General features: G+C 40.0%; 1 protein-coding gene across 3 annotated transcripts in view; it reads left to right on the top strand.

The window, feature by feature from the left end:
• Positions 1-20,503, top strand: part of LOC122543129 (disintegrin and metalloproteinase domain-containing protein 9-like) — a 129,931-nt gene that overhangs the window by 104,300 nt on the left and 5,128 nt on the right. Inside the window, exons 20-22 of one of the 3 annotated variants that reach the window (XM_043681470.2) lie at positions 2,666-2,720; positions 11,272-11,295; positions 18,601-18,659. In XM_043681470.2, coding sequence (XP_043537405.2) covers positions 2,666-2,720; positions 11,272-11,295; positions 18,601-18,659 — 138 coding nt within the window. The remainder of the gene's footprint in view (positions 1-2,665; positions 2,721-11,271; positions 11,296-18,600; positions 18,660-20,503) is intronic. The other 2 variants (XM_043681471.2, XM_087984384.1) reach the window with 2 other exon arrangements.

The following is a 20,503-nucleotide window of genomic DNA, read 5'->3' on the forward strand; positions in this document are numbered from 1 at the left end:
GTGTCACAAAAGCTCTATGATGAAATAGATTATCAGGGAGAGAAGCTCTGTGATACTTGAAGATTTCAGACGGAGACTTTTACTTGGATCACAATGTTTCTGAGTTTTGGCTTATGAAATCAAGAGGGGCATGGGTAGGGTAAATAGATAAGGTATTTTCCCTGGGTTGGGGGAGTCCAGAACTGGAGGGCATGGGTTTAGGCTGAGAGAGGAAAAATTTAAAAGGGACCTAAAGGGCAATTTTTTCACGCACATGGTGGTGAGTGTCTGGAATGAGCTGCCAGAGGAAGTGGTGGAGGCTGGTACAATTGCAAAATTTAACAGGCATCTGGATGGGTACATGAGTAGGAAGAGTTGACAGGAAAATGGGCCAAGTGCTGGCAAAAGGGATTAGATTAATTTAGGATATCTGGTTGCCATGGATGAGTTGGACCGAAGGGTCTTCATCTGTGCTGTACATCTCTATGACTACAACTGATGTGGGTGACTGTACTTGTCCCTTATTGTGATATAAAGTGATTAGGTTCAGGGGCTTGAAGTGTTATGAATACTGCGGTAATGTGTCAATTTAGTGGTTCCTGTGTTTGAGAAAGAAAATAATTTGTTGTGTGCAGCAATTTGAGATAGTTTGGCCTGAAAGTTTACATAGAAGTTATGTTGTCAAAACTGGCAGGACAACTACCTTTGAACAGCTACAGTAATCTCTACAGATGTAATCTTACTGAACTTGGAGGGACTTGAGCTTTCAAATGAGTTTACAGATTGCCATGTCATCTTATAATTCAGGTGATGTCAGCAAACAGCCTGCATCACTCTGTTGAATATGATCTGTAATTTTGTTGGATCATGCTCTCAGGTAATTGTTAATCTCTTTCTGTAATCCTTCATGCTGGTGGTTCATGGACTACTGCCACATTGCAGTTGGCAAATATTGGTTAGAGCATTGAATATTGGAGTTGGGACGTCATGTTGCAGCTGTATAGGATACTGATGAGCCCACTTTTGGAATACTGCTTACAGTTAGGGTTACCCTGTGATAGGAAGGATATTAAACTGGAAAGGATGCAGAAAATAATTACAATGTTGTTACTGGGATTGGAGGATTTGAGTCATAAGGAGACATTGGAAAGGCTGAGACTTTTTTCCCTGGAACATATGAAGTTGAGGGGTGACCTTATAAAAATTTATAAAATCATGAGGAGTATAGATAAGGTGAATAGCTAAGGTGGGGTAGGGGAGTCCAAAACTAGAGGGCATAGGTTTAAGGTGAGGAGAAAGATTTGACCTGAGAGGTAACTTTTTCACACCGAGAGTGGTGCGTATATGGAATGAACTGCCAGAGTAGTAGATGCTGATACAGCTACATTTCAGAGACATTTGGACATGCACATGAATTAGAAAGGTTTAGAAGGATATGGGCCAAATGCAGAAAAACGGACCTAGTTCAGTTTGGGAAACCTGGTTGACATGGACATGCTGGACTGAAGGGTGCTGTATGCCTCCATATCCCAAGTATTTTGAATCTCATCTTGCTTTCTCTGTGACCGTGTTTAGAATTGGAACAATTTTCATAAGTGAATGTTATAAATAACTTGCAAAGGATTTATATTTTCTTTTTTCATTGTGACAAATGCGCATGTTTCTTTGTTACTTGGTTTTCATATTGATTTCAGTGAACCTGAACAAACAGAGTACTTGGTACTCACTTCCGAGAGAGAGTCTTCTAGAACCTCAGGCATCTCCAAATGACTTTCAGTCACCATTATAGTTTAGAGATGTAGCAATGATTGTAATGAAGGAAACACAACTTTTTTTTTCTGCACAACAGGTTCCCACAAACAGAAACATGATACTGACCTAGTTTCTTTCTTGAAAGTGGTTGAGGGATACAAGTTCATTGTGCTTCTTAAATTTACACAATTCCTCCACTTCAGGGGGTAGATATTATCTTATTTTAATGTCTCATTTGACAATGCAGCACCTCTTTGGTACTGTACTGAAATGTCAGCCTGGATCATGAGCTCAAGGCCCTGAAATGACACTTGAACCTACAACCTGCTGAAGCCAGCACAGATGCACATTAAGTTGCACTGGCTTGGACAATTAATTCACAATTTAATTGGATTTCTGGACATTAAGATTTTTCACTGGTTTTCGATCATCCTGTTTTTAAGGCAGCAAATATGACAGCAATTCACAATTTCAATCTAAACTGCCACTTAAAGTGCTCAGGAGCTGTCACTGAACCATACTTTAGTTGAGATGTGAAATGATGGACCTGTTCCCATGGAACTATTGAAAGAAAGAAAGTTGTCTTTATATTCCAGTCTGTATTCCTCCATCAGTCAACACAACTAAAAAAAACAAGTAATTGGCCATTACATCCTATTTCCTATTTGGATGATGTGTGCATTTCACACGTAATCAGTTGTGAAATAGTGGATGTGTTAAGTTGTTACATAAATGTGCACATACTCCTTATTGTATTTTATTGACACGCTAATGCATGGGCATTGTTGAATTCTGATGCACATCAATTTGTAACCTTGCATTGATCATATATGGACTCTGGATGAGGAAAGATGTTTTTGCTAAAGAACGTGATTGTGCAGATTACTGGAAAGAAAATTGTGTTGTTTTGTCACATCTGTTCTGCTTCAATTAGGTCTGAAAACAGAGCTCAACCAAGAAATGCCTCAAGTAACTCAGCAAAAGAAGGGGTGAGTAGTGGTTCCTGAAAGTCAGTGTTTGAGCAGCAATCTAGTCAAAGTATTGCAACAAATTTTAGCAATCGCTTTACAGGCTGATAATGTTGAGAAAGATATTTGGAATTCTAGTGATTGACCGGAAGAATCACACATAAGAACATTTCAAGTTTTAAAAGTTTACAAATTAACCAAGAACCACATTGTCTGAATATTATTCACTAAATAACTTATGCTCTAAACTACATCAAAGAGTCCCTCATTCAGCTTGTAAAACAATGGAAAGCCACCCCCTCACAAATATGGTCATACTTAACCTTGTTCCTTAATTGGACCATGCAAAGCATCTATCAGTTGGTTTTACCCCTTTTCCAGTCAGCTGACTTCTACTTTCCCCAGCAGATTGTCACACTTGAGTGCTGAACTGGAGACCTCTCCCTCTTGTGAAAGATAGGCATATCTTCCAACTTTTTTAAAGCCCTCATGAACTTGGTCTCTTAAGTTTGTGTGTGAGCATCCACTGACATCCTTGCAATGTGCACAAAAGAGACATGCTGCCCCTATCTCTCTGCTCTTTTCATTCCTCTCTCTCAGGTTGTTAGAATCTGACCCTGTCTGTGAGTTTCAGCAAGTTAGTTCAGGGAAACGTGCAACTCAGTCTTTCCAGTGGGCCATACCCTTCTCAGAAACCAAACTTATGATAATGTGAAACAAGTGGGGCTTGCATCGAGGTGGAAATGCTCGTTAGCTCCCCTGTAGACTTCCCTGTAGAATCTATCTTGGAAGTAAACAGACAAGTGTTACACATTATGTTTAATGTTTAACAACTCACAAAACCAGACATTGCTGACATCACCCATGGACATATAGATTGTCAGTCTATCCGTCATCAACATAACCGCTCACATGTGGATATCTTAAGCTCTCTTTCCCTAAAACATGGATATCGTTTACCTTGTCAGTAGAATTCAAAACAGCCTAAATTCAAGACTCATTCACAAAACACAAAAATCTTGCCAACTTAATATTTGTAGCAATGCCTAAAAGTCCATTTTAATTCACAACAGTGGTTTACTTCTGAGGTGAGAAGCAAGGCTTGCCTAGTTAATATATTTTTCTATCTGTCTGTTTCCTCATTCAGTGTGTTTTTGTTGATAATACAGATGTCGATAAGTGCAAGTTTGCAGTTTGCACTTGGCTTTGTTATCATAAGACATCGGAGCAAAAATTATGCCATTCGGCATTCAAGTCTGCTTCACCATTCATTATCGCTGATTGATAGGTTTTCCAACCCCATTTTCCTGCTTTCTTCCCATAATCTTTGATCCTCTTGGCAATCAAGAACTTATCTATCTTTGTTTTAAATATATGCAATGACCAGGCCTCCACAGCCTTCTGTAGCAATGAATTCCATAGATTCATCACTCTCTGGTTAAACAAGTTTCTCCTTATCTCCATTCTAAGAAATCTTCTCTTTACTCGAATGCTATGCCCTCTGGTCCTCAACTCTCCTGCCAATGGAAATATCTTCCCAATGTCCACTCTGTCCAGGCTATTCAGTATTCTGAAACTTTGAATTAGATCCTCCTTCATCCTTCTAAACTCCATTGTGTGTCGTCCGAGTCCTCAAACGTTCCTCATATGTTAAGCCTTTCATTCTTGAGATCATTCTTGTGAATCTCCTCTTGACCAGTTCCAGGGCCAATACATCTTTCCTGCATTTAGAGTATTGCTCACAATACTCTAAATGCAGTCTGACCAGAGCCTGAAAAGCCTTAGACGTACATCCCTGCTTTTATATTCCAGTCCCCTCGAGTCAGTCGAGAGGACTGGAATGTAAACATTATATTTGCCTTCATAACAACTCAACTTGCAAGTTTACCTTAACAGAAACTGGTCTAGGACTTCTAAGTCCCTTTGCACTTCAGACCTCGGAATTTTCTCCTCATTTCGAAAATAGTCCATGCTTTGATTTTCCCTACCGAAGTGCATAACCTCACACTTTCCCACATTGTATTTCATCTGCCATTTCCTTGTCCATTCTCCCAACCTGTCTAATCCCCGTGCTCTGCCTTCTGCCAGACAGCCAAGCTTCTATCCATGCTAGTGCATTGCCTCTAATACCATGGGCACTTACCATGCTCAGCTGATTCCTGTGTGGTACCTTATTAAAGGCTTTTTGGAAGTCCAGATAGATAACATCCATTGGCCTAACCTGCTTGTTACAGAGACCTCCCCATGTTGACTTAGCCCTATTTTACCATGCACTTCAAAGTATTCAGAAATCTCAGCCTTTGCAATGGACTCCAAAATCTTACCAAAGGCTGAGGTCAGGCTATTTGGCCTATCATTTCCTGTCTTTTGCCTTGCTCCCTTCTTACATTAGTGATTTTTCAGTCCTCTGGGACCCTCCCTGACTCCAGTGATACCTGAAAGGTCAATACCAAAGCCAGCTGTCTCCTTCAGAACTCCCAGGGTTTGGCCAACTGGTCAGATAATTTATCCACTTTCAGACCTTTCAGGTTTTCTTGCATCTTCTCCTTATGATGGGTACCGTACTCATCTCTGCCCACCTCCCCCCCCACTCTCTTGAATCTTTAGGATATAAGTCGATTCTTCCACTGTGGAGACTGGCACACAGTACTTATTCAGTCCCTCAGCAATTTCTTTGTTCCCCATTACTACTTCTCCAGCATTATTTTTCAGTGGCCCAAGGTCCACTTTTGCCTTTTTCCCCCCCCCCCCTTTTAATATCTAAAGAAACTCTTGCAATCTTTCCTCATATTTACCAGCTAGATGACCCTCATATGTAATCTTCTCCTTCCTTATATTTTTCTTCATTGTCCTCTCTTAGACTTTGTAGGCTTCCCAATCCTCTGGTTTCCCCCCTACCCTTCACCAGATTACATGCTTTCTCTTTAGCTTTTATGCTAACCCTGACTTCCCTGGTAAGCCATGGTTGCCTCATCCTCCCTTTAATATGCTGCTTTTTCCTTGGTATCAATTTTTGTTGTGTCTCTCAAATTAATTCAAGAAACTTGTGCCATTGCTGTTCCACTGCCTTTCCTGCTGGGCTCCTCTCCCAGATGATTATAGTCAGCTCGTCCCTCATGCCTCTGTAGTTGTCTTTATTCAACTGTACTACCATTTATTGAATTGAAATGAATTTATTTTCGCGTGTACTGAGGCACAGTGCAAAGCTTTGTTTTGCAAGCAACACAGGCAAATCACATAGCTAAGGAGCATAGATAGTAAATAATAGGTAAACAGTGGCAAAAACAAAAACACAGGTACAGGTGAGAGTTTGTGAGTCCATTCAGTATTCTAACAATAGTAGGGTAGAAACTGTTATGAAACTGGCTTGTGCGTGTGTTCAGGCTTCTGTACCTTCTCCCTGATGGTAGAGGTAGTAGAAAAACATTGCCAGGGTGGGATGGATCTTTGAGAATGCTGCCAGCCTTTCCTTGACAGTGGGCCTGGTAGATGGATTCTGTAGATGGAAGGTTGGCTTTTGTGATTGTCCAGGCCGAGTTCACCACTCTCTGTTACTATTTCCGGTCTTGAATGGTCCAGTTGCCATACCAGGTAGTGATACATCCAGACAAAATGCTCTTGATGGTGCACCTATAAAAGTTGGCAAGAGTATTTACCATCATGCAAATTTCCTCAGCTGCCTGAGGAAGAAGAGATGTTGTTGGGCCTCTGTAACCAGTACGTCCACATGAAGAGTCCAAGAAAGCTTTTTGTGGATGACCACTCCTAGGAGCTTGACACACTCCACTTGTTCCACCTCTCTGCTGTTAAAGTGTAGGGGGGGCATGAGTAACATCCTGCCAAAAATCAATTATGAGTTCCTTGGTTTTGCCGGCATTGAGAGCTAGGTCGTTCTCAGTGCACAATTTTTTCCAGGTCTTCCACCTCCCGTCTGGAATCTGTTTTGTCGCCGTCTGACATTTGACCAACTGTAGTGGTGTCATCAGCGAACTTGTAAATGGCATTAGTCTGGTATTTGGCGACACAGTCATAGGTATACAGTGAGTACAGTAGGGGGTTGAGTACGCACTCCTGGGGGGCTCCAGTGTTGAGTGTTAGTGAGGATGAAATATTGTCCCTAATCTTCACTGATTGTGGCCTGTGCCTCAGGAAACTGAGGATCCAGTTGCAGAGAGTGGGGCTTAGTCCAAGATCACTAAGTTTAGTAATCAGTCTCGAGGGGATAATAGTGTTGAAGGCTGAACTGTAGTCAATGAGTAAGATTCTTAGGTAGCTGTTCTTGATATCAATATGTTCTAGGGAGGAGTGGTTCTGTTGGTCCGATAGGCAAATCGGAATGCGTCAAGAGTAGTGGGGAGGCTAGAGTTGATAAATGCCATGACCATTATGTCGGATTCTATCTTCTCCCTCTTCAACTGCAGAGTAAATTCTATCATATTATGGTCACTGCTTCCTCAGGGTCCCTTCATCTTAAGCTCCCTTATCAAGTCTGCCTCATTGCACAACAGTAAATCCAGAATTGTCTGTTCCCTTGTGAGCTCCACCACAAGCTGCTCCAAAAAGCTATCTCTTAGACATTCCACACATTTCTTTTCTTGGGATCCACTCCTGACCTGGTTTTCTCAGTGCACCTGCATATTGGAATCCCCCATGCTCACTGTGACCTTGCCTTTCTTACATGCCTTTTCTATCTCTTGGTGTATCTTACGCCCTAAATCCTGACTCCTGTTTGGAGGTTTGTAGATAACTCCCATTATGGATTTCTTATGTTTGCAGTTCCTCAACTCTACCCACACAGATTCTACATTGTCTGACTCTATTTCGTTTATTGCTATTGATTTAATTTAGTTTTTTACTAACAAGGCAATCCCACCTCCTCTGCCCACCTGCCTGTATTTTCAATTAGGATGTTTAGCTCCCAGCCCTGATCCTCTTGCAGCTGCATCTCCATGATACCCACCACATCATACCTACCAATTTCAATCTGCACCACAAGCTCATTTACTTTATTTCATATACTGTGTGCATTCAAATATTCAGGCTTTACTCAGACTTTAAGTCCTGTATTGACCATCCCCCTTCTCATTGTTATTCGTTTATCCAGTGTAGTTGAAGTTTAATTCCTAACCCTTTCGAAAACACTGTACTATTTTGTGTGCTGGAGACTTTAATAATCTCTTCTGAGTTATCCTTCCTTTTCATATTTTTCAATGCAGTTAAATAAACTTCCACAGATATTAACTTGCAGCTCTGCTTCCCATTGGTCATTATACATTAAACGTCTTGGAGCTTCACCACCAAGACCAGCACCCCCGACCCCAATCCGCGATCCCCGTGCGACTTCCAAGTTTAAAGTCCTGTTGACCACCCTATTTACTCTTTTCACTCGAACACTGGTCCCAGCTTACTTCAGGTAGAGGCTGTCCTAATGTTACAGATCTCTCCTGTTCCAATACTGATACCAGTGCCCCGTGAAAAGGAAATCCTCTTTCTCGTACCACTCTTTTAGCTACATGTTTACTTCCCTTATTCTCACATCCTTATGCCCATTTGCATTTGGCTCGAGCAGTAATCTGGACATTATAACCCTTGAGGACCTGTTCTTTAATTTGATTCCTAGTTCCTGATAATGCCAAAACAGGTCTTCTTTCCTAGCCTTGATTATGTTGTTTGTCCTGATGTGGACTACAACAACTGGATCCTCCCCTTCCCTCTCCAGTATCCTTTCAAGCCGGTCATAGATGTCCCACACCCTGGCACCGGGGCAGGCAACAGACCAGTTAGCACCTGAACTAAAGATTGACTTTAGACTGTACATGGAGTTGATTCTGACAGGCAATGGATTGTACCCCTCCATCTGTTATTTTTTCAGTTTTATGACAATGATTCGTTTTGGATTTTTCTTGTTATTAGTCATTCTTAGGATGTGAACATTTCAGTTAACATTCATTTTACTTGTTTGCCCTTGAGAAGGTGGTGGTGCAGTGCCTTCTTGAATCACTCAGGCCTTGGGTGCCACTGCACCATGAATTGTTTCAGCTCTTCGGAAATATTTACCATCCGAGACAAACTGTATAATATTTCAACATTAAATTTCATCACATAGCACCTGCTTATACATGTTTTGAAAATCCCAAAATAGTGGGCAGTAATCATCTGTGATTTTCGTCAGATGTACCAGCCCTTGCATTGCGTACAAAAGATGGAGATATAATTTATTCATCCATTAAGTGAGCATCAGGCCTTAGCACTTCCAAGTAAGGAACTTAGTGTCTGCTTCAAGCTTTAATTACAATTACAGAGTCATAGAATTGTGATGGGGTAGAAGGAGGCCCTTTAGGTCATTGTGCCTGCATGGCTCTTCAAATGAGCATCCTTCCTGAGTGCCAGTCTCTTGCTTTCTTGCCACATCCTTACACACTATCTCCATCTCAATAATCGTCCAATGCCCTCTTAAAGCCTCAGTTGAACCTTTCTCCACCACACTTTCAGGTAGTCCATTCTCTTCATTAGCTATTTGCTGAATGAAAGAACTTTTTCTCACATCACTCTTGCTTCTTTTGCACATCACTTTAAATCAATATTCTCTCATTTTTTATTCTTTTATAGGAGAAAAGAGCTTCTCCCTAACCACTCTATCCAGCCCACTCATGGTTTCTCTCCAGGAAGAACAATTCTAACTTTATTCCATTTGTTCTCATAACTGAAGTTTCTCATTCCTGGAACCATTCAAGTAAATCATTTTCTCACAGAGTCATAGAATGTACAGCACAGAAACAGACCCTTCAGTCCAACTTGTCCATGCTGACCAGATCTCCTAATCTCATCTCGTCCCATTTGGCAGCACTTGGTCCATATTCATCTAAACCCTTCCTATTCATATACCCATCCAGATGCCTTTTAAATGATGTAATTATACCAGCTTCCACCAGTTCCTCTGGCAGCTCATTCCATGCAAGTACCACCCTCTGCGTGAAAAAGTTGCCCCTTTGGTCCCTATTATATCTTTCCCCTCTCACCCTAAACCTATGCCCTCTAGTTCTGGACTCTCCCACCCCAGGGAAAAGGCCTTGTCTATTTACCCTATCCGTGCCCCTCATGATTTTATAAACCTCGATAAGGTCACCCCTCAGCCTCTGATGCTCCAGGGAAAACAGCTCCAGCCTATTCAGCCTCTCCCTATAGCTCAAACCCTCCAACCCTGGCAACATCCTCGTTAATCTTTCCTGAGCCCTTTCAAGTTCAACAACATCCTTCTGATAGGAAGGAGACCAGAATTGCGCACAATATTCCAAAAGCGGCCTAGCCAACGTTCTGTATAGCTGCAACATGACACCCCAACTCCTATACTCAAAACTCTGACTAATAAAGGAAACATACCAAAAGCCGCCTTCACTATCCTATCTACGTGTGACAAAGTTTCAAAGAACTATGAACCTGCACTCCAAGGTCTTTTTGTTCAGCAACACTCCCCAGGACCTTATCATTAAGTGTAAGTCCTGCTCTGATTAGCTTTTACAAAATGCAGCACCTCACATTTATCTAAATTAAACACCATCTGCCACTCCTCAGTCCATTGGCCCATCTGATCAAGATCCAGTTGTACTCTGAGGTAATCTTCTTTACTGTCCACTACACTTGCAATTTTCCTGCACTCTTTCCAATATATACACATCTTCACTTTTTAATCAACCCAATGTTTTCCATGTGACTTCTAATTCTATCCCAAATCATTGTGCCTGTTAATTCACCTAGAGGATGGTGGGAATGTGGAAATCATGATCTGTAAGGGTGGTAGAGGCAGAAACCCTCATAACATTTAACAAGTATTTCCACGTACACATGGGATGCCAGGACATACAAGGCTATGGCCCAAATGATAGAAAACGGGATTAGAATAGTTGGGCGGCATAGGCCGAGGGTTCAATTTCTGTGCTTTAGACCTCTGTGACTCTTTAAGTCCCCCCTTGAAGTTGCTGGGATTATCCATCCAAACTTTCTTCAATAAACTGTAATGGTTGCAGTCCTCCAATCCTCTGGCACCTCCCCGAAGCCCAAGGAAGTCTGAAAGATTATGGCCAGCACCCTAGCAATTTTAACTCACTTGCTTCAGAAACTTTGGATACATCTCATCCAGTTCAGGTGGCTTGTCAACTTTAAGTACTGATAGTTTGTCCAAGACTTGTTCGTTTTGAATCATCGAATGATAGAGTTTACTCCTTTGTCATCATGAGCTGGGCAGCATCCTCCTCTTTTAAAAAGACAGATGAAATGTCTCTGCCAATTAGACACCTCTGCCATGCCCACTGTCTTCATGTATAATGAAGTCTGTTGCCCAATATATGGAACTTCATGGACTTAATATTTCAGGCACAAGGAATTAGTCTTCCAACAAACAGACTGTCAAAATTGGAGTTTCTGAATTTAATCAACATTGCTATTTATAAGTGTCAGAAAGGGTAAAGAGAATGAGGCAAAGCTAACCTCTGCCAAAGCATAGCATCAAAATTTAGGTTTGGTGGCCCATCTTGTAGACACAGCAGTAATGTTTTTTTTATTTTCAACACACCAGGTCAACTTATTGACAAGTCAACAGGTAATTGAACTTACTGAAACTTCAGGGATAAGCATTTCTTTGAGTTGGTGTTCTGTTTTTGCTGTCAAGAAATGTTCTGGAAGCAATATGGTGATTTCTCTTAAATACAATTCACAAAGCTCCTTTGCATTTCTGCACAATTGAAAGCCTGCTTCAAAATCAGCTGGCAAAAAAAACACTAAAACTCAGCTACTATTCATGTTAAAGGACATGGTGAGGTGCATTTAATGTGAAACATCTCTCATTGATGTAATGTCCTATTTCTTGGTTGTGACACTGAATCTTGAACATTATTACAATTTTTGTTCAATTCATCGTGACTAGATCTTTGGAAATATTGAAGTAATTTGTATGACCAAGAAGTGCCAATAAGATACATGCATCCAGAGAGCTTTGTGCTTTGTGAGAAAGCTGTGATACTGGTTCTGCATGCAGCATGGCAAATTATGGGGACAGCTCTGATTCTAATCTCTTGTGAACAATATGCAATTACTAACTAGTAATGAACTAATCTTTGCAGCCACAATATTTCTTCTTGTGTGTAATTATACTTCTTGCCATATGTATATGGTATTGTTTTGACCAGAGAGTAATGTAAAAGCCAAGAACTTTGGCAAGATAAGGAAAACTTTAGAATGAGGCTCACAAGAGGAATTCTATCTTACTATCATACGCACTCTCTTTCCAGCTTTCACAGCCACATATTAAATCTGTTTGTTTCAGAAAAATATGCTTTTCAACCTCTCCATTCTTTTATTTATACTTAAAAATTGAATTGTTTTCATCAATCAAAGCCTATTCAGAGTATGCATTTGGTTTGTGCTTGTGATTTCACACAACAGACAAATAATCTGCACAGATAAAACAGCAGATACCTCAGGATGATAATTGCATTTCTTGATGTTTCAACACATGCCTGTTAAAGTTAGTCTTATACTTGAAATGATATAATTATGACTTTTCCAATGACTCATTTGGCTGAAAATTTGATTCCTGGCCTGTACGGAATGGGTTGGTGTCAGCTTGAGTGGCAAATAAGACTGATGTGGTTGATTTCAGTGCATCTGTTGTAGTTTAGGGAAAATTGGATTTTTGCACAGGATGGCCACTTGGTGTTGGAAAATTTGCACGTATGAAAAAAACTGGGCCAGACTTGCAGTCTTGAACATGGCCTCCCATGTTACACCCCATTGGGCATGCAAGTCTTAAAATGCTGGTCGTCTGACCAATGATTTCCAGGTGAGTTTGTTCTGTTAGCAGTTAAATATTTTATCTGCTATTTTGTCCCATGAGCAAATTGTTGGTCGGGAGGTTTGCTTCATTCATGGACAAGTCTTAAATCATAATATTAAGAACCACCGAAACATTTCCATTTCATACGAACATGGATTTTTACTTTACGTGGTCCAGACTGCATCACATTTTGTAATTGAGTAGCTCATGATCACAAGAGGGCATAAGCTGCTAGTAAAAGCGTGTCTGAACATACGACATAGGAGCAGAAGTAAAACCTTTCAGCCCCTTCGTGCTGTTCTGTCAGTCAGTAAGATGATGATGAATTTGTACATGTTTTGAATTTCACATTCTGATTACTCTCATGCACGAGAAATGAAAATTGGGCTAATGTATGAAGGGCTGACTGTTCCTGAATCTGCATCATAGTTCAGGTTTACTGGGTCATTTCATTATTTTGAGTGGCTGGGCTTAAAACATAATTTAGATGCAATATAGGGAGGATAATTAGACAAATTTAATCATTTATGTGTCACCTATGTCACTCGATATTTTTCTCTGCTCTGTAACCACTTTTGTTCCAGACACTCATAATGAAAATCTCTCCCAATGTCTTTAGAGAAAGGTCATAAAGGAGAGAAATTATGCAACAATTCAAGTTTATAATTGAGATGCATTTTTTAATGTGAGTGTTGTGGTGATAAAACTCATGGTAATTTATCAGACCTTCATCTTGAATATCTATTGTTTCTTTTTGACCTTTGCTACCTTCAAATTTTCATATAAGAAGAGACCTGAAAAAAAGACTGTATTGAGGTAGTGCCTTTACCTCATCAGGTCATCCCAAAGTCCTCAATGGTTAACTGAGTACATTGAAAATTACATCATTTATTACGTCAGGATATGCAACAGCCAATTTCTGTGTGGCCATGTTCAACAAACAAAATGTGATCATGATCACATTATCTTGTTTAGTGATGTCGATCGAGGGCTCTGTATTGGCCAGCTGACAGGGTGAACTTCCCTTCTGTCCTTGAAAATAGTACAATGGAACCTTTATACTCAATTGAGAGGGCAATGGGGACTGATGAAGTTCCCAACCCAAAATGTCCTGCTCTTCTGATGTTGCCTGACCTCCTGTGTCTTTCCAGCTCTACATTTTCTGGCAGATCGGGATGTTTCTTTAACATTGGAATTGAAAGAGGTCACTGGTGCATTTTGCCTTGTTCGTTGTAAAGTCTGCTCCAATGTGAAGTGACCAACGTCTATCCATGTTCTCACTGTATAAAGTCATGGAGTACTATAGCACAGAAATGGACCCTTCAGTCCAACTTGTCCCAGCCAATCATCTGTCCTAAATTGATCTCGTTTTAAAGCAAAGGTCAAACTGATCATTCAGCAGCTGGGGACCAAGAATGTATCGTATTATTCAAATATCAGAATATACTGCTGCTGAATGGAACACTGGTAACGAAACTCTGTTGTCTGATTTATCCTTGAACAGTATTTTGCATTCTGCTTTGCAAAATCTGTGTACGTGTACTTTGCCCTCTAGTGGGGAGAACCTGAAATGACTGCAGGTCCTGTGCATTTACTGGCACAAAACATGTTGGAGAAATTCAGCAGATCTGGAACCATCTGTGGAGACAAAAATAGAGCTAACATTGTGTCCAGTGACTCTTTGTTAGAACGTGTCTTTTTTCAGCATTACTTGTTATGAGAATTGTTGTCATGATTTTGGAGTAAGTACATTTGATGCAGTGTAAAAATGATGTCTGCAGAATGGTTTTCTATTTGGAAGCATTGAGCAGTTTTTCAAGTCAAGAATACTATTAGGACTTAAAGGCTTAAAATATCAGGCCATGTTAACCAAAAATGTGTTGTGTCCTCCAAAGTTTCCAAGATTAAGGATCGGTTTCATTGGTGTGCTTAAAATGATAATAGACTTTGATAGGGTAGACACAGATAAACTGTTTGCTCTGACAGAGGATTCACACCAAGGGAATACAATTCTCCACCAGAGCCCCCTTGGAGCTCTGGGTGTTTGGAGCTCGCAAAGCAGACTTCAGCATCTTTCAACATCATTCCTTCAAACTATCAAGAGATATAGATCTCGTGCTGATAAATGAGAGCTGTAGCGCTGATTAGCTATGACATAATTGTTCCATAATTCACAGCCATGTCAGCAGGTCAATCTATTTGGATATGTTCCTGTCTATACTGCAAGAGTTGAATCTTGTTTATTTCCTAAACTGAGCATTAAATAGAATTTCATGGTTCGTAATAATGACTGTCAGATTGAATCTTTGCTTTAATAACTTGTAATATCGGTTTTCAGAAGGAGATGGCAACTTGAAAACTTACACCCACAAATACTAAAAACCATATAATCTTTTGGGCCCCATATCTCGGGAAAGATGTACTGGCCCTGGAGCGTGTGCAGAGGAGTTCCATAAGAATGGTTTCAGGAATGAACAGCTTAACAAATGAGGAACCTTTGAGGACACTGGGTCTGTACTCAATGGAGTTTAGAAGGATGAGGGGGGATTTAATTGAAACTTACAGAATATTGAATGGCCTGGAAAGAATGGATGTCGGGAAGATATTTCCATTGGTAGGAGAGACAAGGACCCGAGGGCACAACCTTAGAGTGAAGGGAAGACTGTTAATAGAACAAAGACAATAGACAGGCCATTCTGCCCTTCGAGCATGCACCACGATTCAATATGATCATGGCTGATCATCCTTAATCAGTATCCTGTTCCTGCCTTATCTCCATAACCCTTGATTCCACTATCCTTGAGAGCTCTATCCAACTCTTTCTTAAATGAATGCAGAGACTGGGCCTCCACTGCATTCTGGGGCAGAGCATTCCACACACCCATCACTCTCTGGATGAAGAAGTTTCTCTTCATCTCTGTCCTAAATGGTCTACCCTGTATTTTTAAGCTGTGTCCTCTGGTTCGGCACTCACCCATCAGCGGAAACATGTTTCCTGCCTCCAGAGATAAGGAGAAACGTCTTCAGCCAGAGAGGAGTGAATCTGTGGATTTCGCTGCCACAGAAGGCTGTGGAAGCCAGGTCATTGAGTATATTTAAGATGGAGATAGATGGGTTCTTGATTGTTAAGGGGACCAAAGGTTTATATGGAGAAAGCAGGAAAATAGGGTTGAGAATCTTATCAGCTATGATTGAATGGTGGAACAAACTCAATGGGCTGAATGGCCTGATTTCTGCTCCTATGTCTTATGTTCTTTGTATCCCAGACATTTTGTTTTGGCATTTACCATAGCTACATGTATTAGAGGCAATAATTTTATCAAATTAGTTCACATTATCGCCAGGCAGGAATATTTTCTCAGTCCACAATTTTTCTTAATATCTGTAGAAATGTTAAGTTTACTGATAAAAGATTTGTGCACAATTGACTATGGGACTCTGTCATTTTTCTAAATTATACCAGAGTTGTGCCTGTAAATGGACTTCAGCTCTGACACAGGCAGAGTGTCAGGCCATTGAATTGCACATTTACATGCTTGGCCATATTATGCATTGTGGGCTCCTACCAATTTCATGGTGTTCAATTAGGTGGTGGTGGTGTAATGGTACTGCAATTGGGCAAGTAATTCAGACCTGACTTCAATGTTCAGGTTCAGGTTCATGGGTTCAAATCACACTGTGGCCGGTGGATGAAATTTATGAATGCTAATATTTAGGAGCACTGTCCCATACAGGGGTGTAATTTTATATGTCCGATATATGAATATTTCCTATATTTAGAAATTGCTGCTTTATGTTGTCTCAATTGCATACAAATTGACATCTGAACTGATTTTGGAATGAACTTGCTCGCAACCCGTGGACTGCTTGTAATATGGAATAAAATGCTGGTTTTATGGAAACCATGTAACCACTGTTGATTTGTAAAACACCCATCCAGTTCATTAATGTTCTTCAGGAAGGAAAATCTGCCATCCTTACCTGGTCTGGCCTTCACGTAACTCCAGACCCACAGCAATCTGGTTAACTCTTATCTGCCCTTCAGGCAGTTAGGGATGGAAAATAAATGCTGGGCTAGTCAATGACATGTTCATCCCATGAACAAATTTTAAAAAGCTTGAGCACTGGCCTTCATCCAGCCATATTTTGGTAATATGTCCATTGCCATTTCAATTTAGTGTGATGATTGACTGCTAAAACTGACATCAGCTTTCAAAACATATCCTGGCTTCATTCTTCTTTCTTCCACTATAAGCCAATGAATAGCAAAAATGTTCATGACTGTAGATGCATCATCTTTTTAGTGAGTTTGCAAAGGTGTTTTGATTTTTTTTTCATTCTGGTTTGATCTGGGCACGGTAACTGACTTCTGTTTAAATAGCTTGTATTTTGTACAAAAGCCTTGAAATATATTCTTACTCAGCATTTGAAATAGCTGCAATACATTTCCAAAGTCAACTTCCGATACAAAGTAGCATCTGTGTCATTGTAAGAATGCATTGTTTGTTGATTGAGAACCATAATTTCATTCTACTAACAGTAAGGCTGAGGGGATACCATTTGTTTAACTCAACAGTTGTGGGAAATGTAAGCAGAAATAGCAGCAGAAAGAAAGGTTGACTTGGATGCAATTGACCAATGAACCCATTTATTTCCATGAACCACCTTGGTGAATATTTTGAATGGATTGAATTGCTTCACCCACAAACCATGCTTTAACTCAGTAAATCCTAATCCAAGAATAGAATGTTAATTTAATGTAACAAGTGATAAAACACCAACAAATCTCCCAGCAAGTAGCTAAAGTAATTTCCAGTGATTTTATTGGAGAAATGGTAAATTGAATTATTGATATAACGTTCAAATCTTTAATTCACATCCATGCCACCAACTGTCCACATGAAACATTATTTTAGTCTTTTGTGAAATGAACTCATGTGGACATGATATTGCCATCACAATCTGAGATGGGACGTACCCAGTCCTGCTGGCCCAGAGATATGATCACTACTACTGCACCAAATGACCCTCACTTTAGTTTTAAGGGGCAACAAAAATCCTACTAGCTGAACTGAGGAAATTGGTTATTTATCAGCGCATTTCATCAGGAAGGGATTAACCTCATTGTTTCACAGAGCATAGAGACAGAGGTTGTGTATAAGCCCCAGAAATTACTGCATGACACAACTGATGGGCTAAATAATTGAAATAATGATTGTGGTTGCCAATGATGTAAATCTCCACGGAACTCTGTGTCCAGGCTTTAGATGGTATATACAAGAACATCATTAACACAATTCTACTTGGAGGAGGGTTGGGAGCGAATAATCAAGAAAAATATATTTTGCAGGCCAGATAATATGTAACTGCCCCTTCATCTCTGCAACAGTAGGATTCAGTCCATTCCATATTGACTGTTAAATGCCATTCTTGCTGAAGTCAATTTCAAATAGGAAATGAAAACCCCAACTCATTTGTCAGGGGTTGAAGTGCACAGGACATAAATCACCCCGGGGTTAAACTAAATGAATAGTTTTATTCACAGTCCAGAAGGTTAGTTTGTATTGCACTTGGGTGGGACCATCTGCACAAGACCAAACCCAGCTTTTTTTTTTGTAAATTTGAGGGCAGGTTGATTAAGAAATCATTACTGTGTATCTGGATATGTTGTGCCTGGCCAGGTTCTGCACAATTACAAGAATGATTACAAACAATGCAGGAAAATATGTTCAGTTGTACGTGATACCATTACTTAAGAGGATGGAAAAATGCAATCAAAAAAGACAATACCTTTTAGATTCTGAGGCTTTCAAATCAACCCAAAAGTGGTGATCATGTCTCAATTGAAAGGAAGCCTTTGTTCTTAGCATTCAGATTTGTGGATATTTGTTTTGGATTCAGTTTCACATTTTGTGTTGTTTAAAAAGATTTGCAATATAAGTGAACATTTCACAATACCCTTGTTTACAATTTTTGGCACATAAAACTGACTATCTGGAAAATACTTCGGGACATACAATGCTGCTTTGAATAACATAACTGCAACTTATGTACCTTTTTGTTTTAAATCAGGTTGTTCAGACAGCAAGTACCACAGTGCCAACATATGTTGTTAGACCATCACCAGCAAGGTATTTATATTCCCAATTTTGAACTGCACATGATCATTATTGACAATTATTGTTTACCTCCCAGTTTCCAATAGTCAATTGTGCTATTACACCATAACTTAATATGCTGAAAGAAGAAAGTTGCATTTATATACTTTTCTTGACTCCAGACCTTAAAACCTTTCACAGCCAATGAAGTACATTTGTAGTATCTATGTACATAGTTATTGCTTTGAAATGCTATAGTTGATCTCTAAACACATCAAGATTTCAGAAATATGAATGAGGAAAACTGATAATGGATAAGGCTATTTCAGCAATGAGGCAAAATAATTCATAAATACAGCAGTGCTACTTTCAGACATCAGGGAAACATGCAAACATTTGAATACATCTGTTTCTTAAGTTTTAAATACAGGTGTTTTTCATGTTGTGGATAGTAGTCCAGGTTTAGTATTACTAAGAGAGTGAATGAAGTGACACTTTTTTGATTTATTTTTATGTGTACTGTTTAAACATTCTGTTATCAAGTGAGATCAGTTCAAAGATTTTACACCAATTACTTCTCATAAGCCAAGTTTCTAGTTTCTGGTTTCAGCTTGTGGCAAAACTGCTCCTTTAACAAGGTTATGCTGTCCTTGGCTTTTTTTGTTTAGAGAGGTCGTAAATACACAGACTCTGAAAGGTCTGGTGTTGAAAGGTTTTCGGGCCAATTTGATAATAGTTAACAGATACTGCCTCAGGCAGAGGCTTTCAAGTTAAAAAAAACACTTGTACAATGAAAGGGGAGCGGCCAGTTCTCCCAGCTCAGCTTTTCTCTGGTTTGCTTTGGTTTTTAGCAGTAGTGAGTGGAAAAGCTGTTGGACCCAAAGAATCAGATCCAGGCTGGTACTCTCTCTCTTGACTTCAATCCTGTAAAACCTGTATTTGATTTTACCTTTTGTGCCAAGGTGTGTTTATGGGGATTGTTGCAAGTATTTAGAACAGCATCATTAAGTTTGGATGATCGATTGGGTTTTCGGAGAGGTTAAGTTATTCAGTATTCTGTTTTCTGTTGTTTGTGCGTACTCAGTAATCTTGCAAAATAAAAACCTGTTTTGTTTAAAATGAAGTGGTTTGACCAGTGGCATTTCTCCTGGAATATCCACTTTACACCTGCTTAAAACAACTAACAAAATTAGGATCTGGGCTACATTCTTTATGTTTTGAGGGATCTGGCCTGGTCCATAACAAGTTCCTTTACTCAATCATCATAGAATTCCTACAGTGTAGAAACAGGATATTTGGCCCAACAAGTCTACTCTGACCATCTGAAGAATATCCCACCCATACCCACTCCCCAACACTCTTCCTCTACAATTTCCCATGATTAATGCATCTAACCTACATATGACTGAACAGTTTGGGCAGTTTAGCATTGCCAATCCACCTAACCTGCACATTTTTGGACTGTGGGAGGAAACTGGAGTACCCGGAGGAAACTGGAGCACCCGGAGGAAATTCAGGCAGACACGAAGAGAATGTGCAAACTCCACACAGACAGTCGTCTGAGGCTGAAATCGAACTCAGGTCCCAGGTATTGTGAGGCAGCAGTGCTAACCACTGAGCCAATGTGCTGCCCTTTGTCTGAAGGACTATTTATACTGCAGATTACAAACATTGTGAAGACTCATGCCCGTGTCATTAAAGCTCAACTTTGCAAAAACATCACTCGGGAACTTGTCTAACCATTTTGCTTAAATCACATGATCCCTTGGAAATGTTGTTTCGATCCAGTCCTCAAAAATTGAGTTTCTAGTCCTTTTTTAAAAAAAGTTCTGCACCGAACTGAGAACCCAATTACATTTACTCAACAATCCAAGTTA

Source organism: Chiloscyllium plagiosum, unplaced genomic scaffold (assembly GCF_037043375.1).
Source record: "Chiloscyllium plagiosum isolate Xiang-an unplaced genomic scaffold, Cpla_swu_hap1 HiC_scaffold_48, whole genome shotgun sequence".
NCBI classification, from domain to species: Eukaryota; Metazoa; Chordata; class Chondrichthyes; order Orectolobiformes; family Hemiscylliidae; genus Chiloscyllium; species Chiloscyllium plagiosum.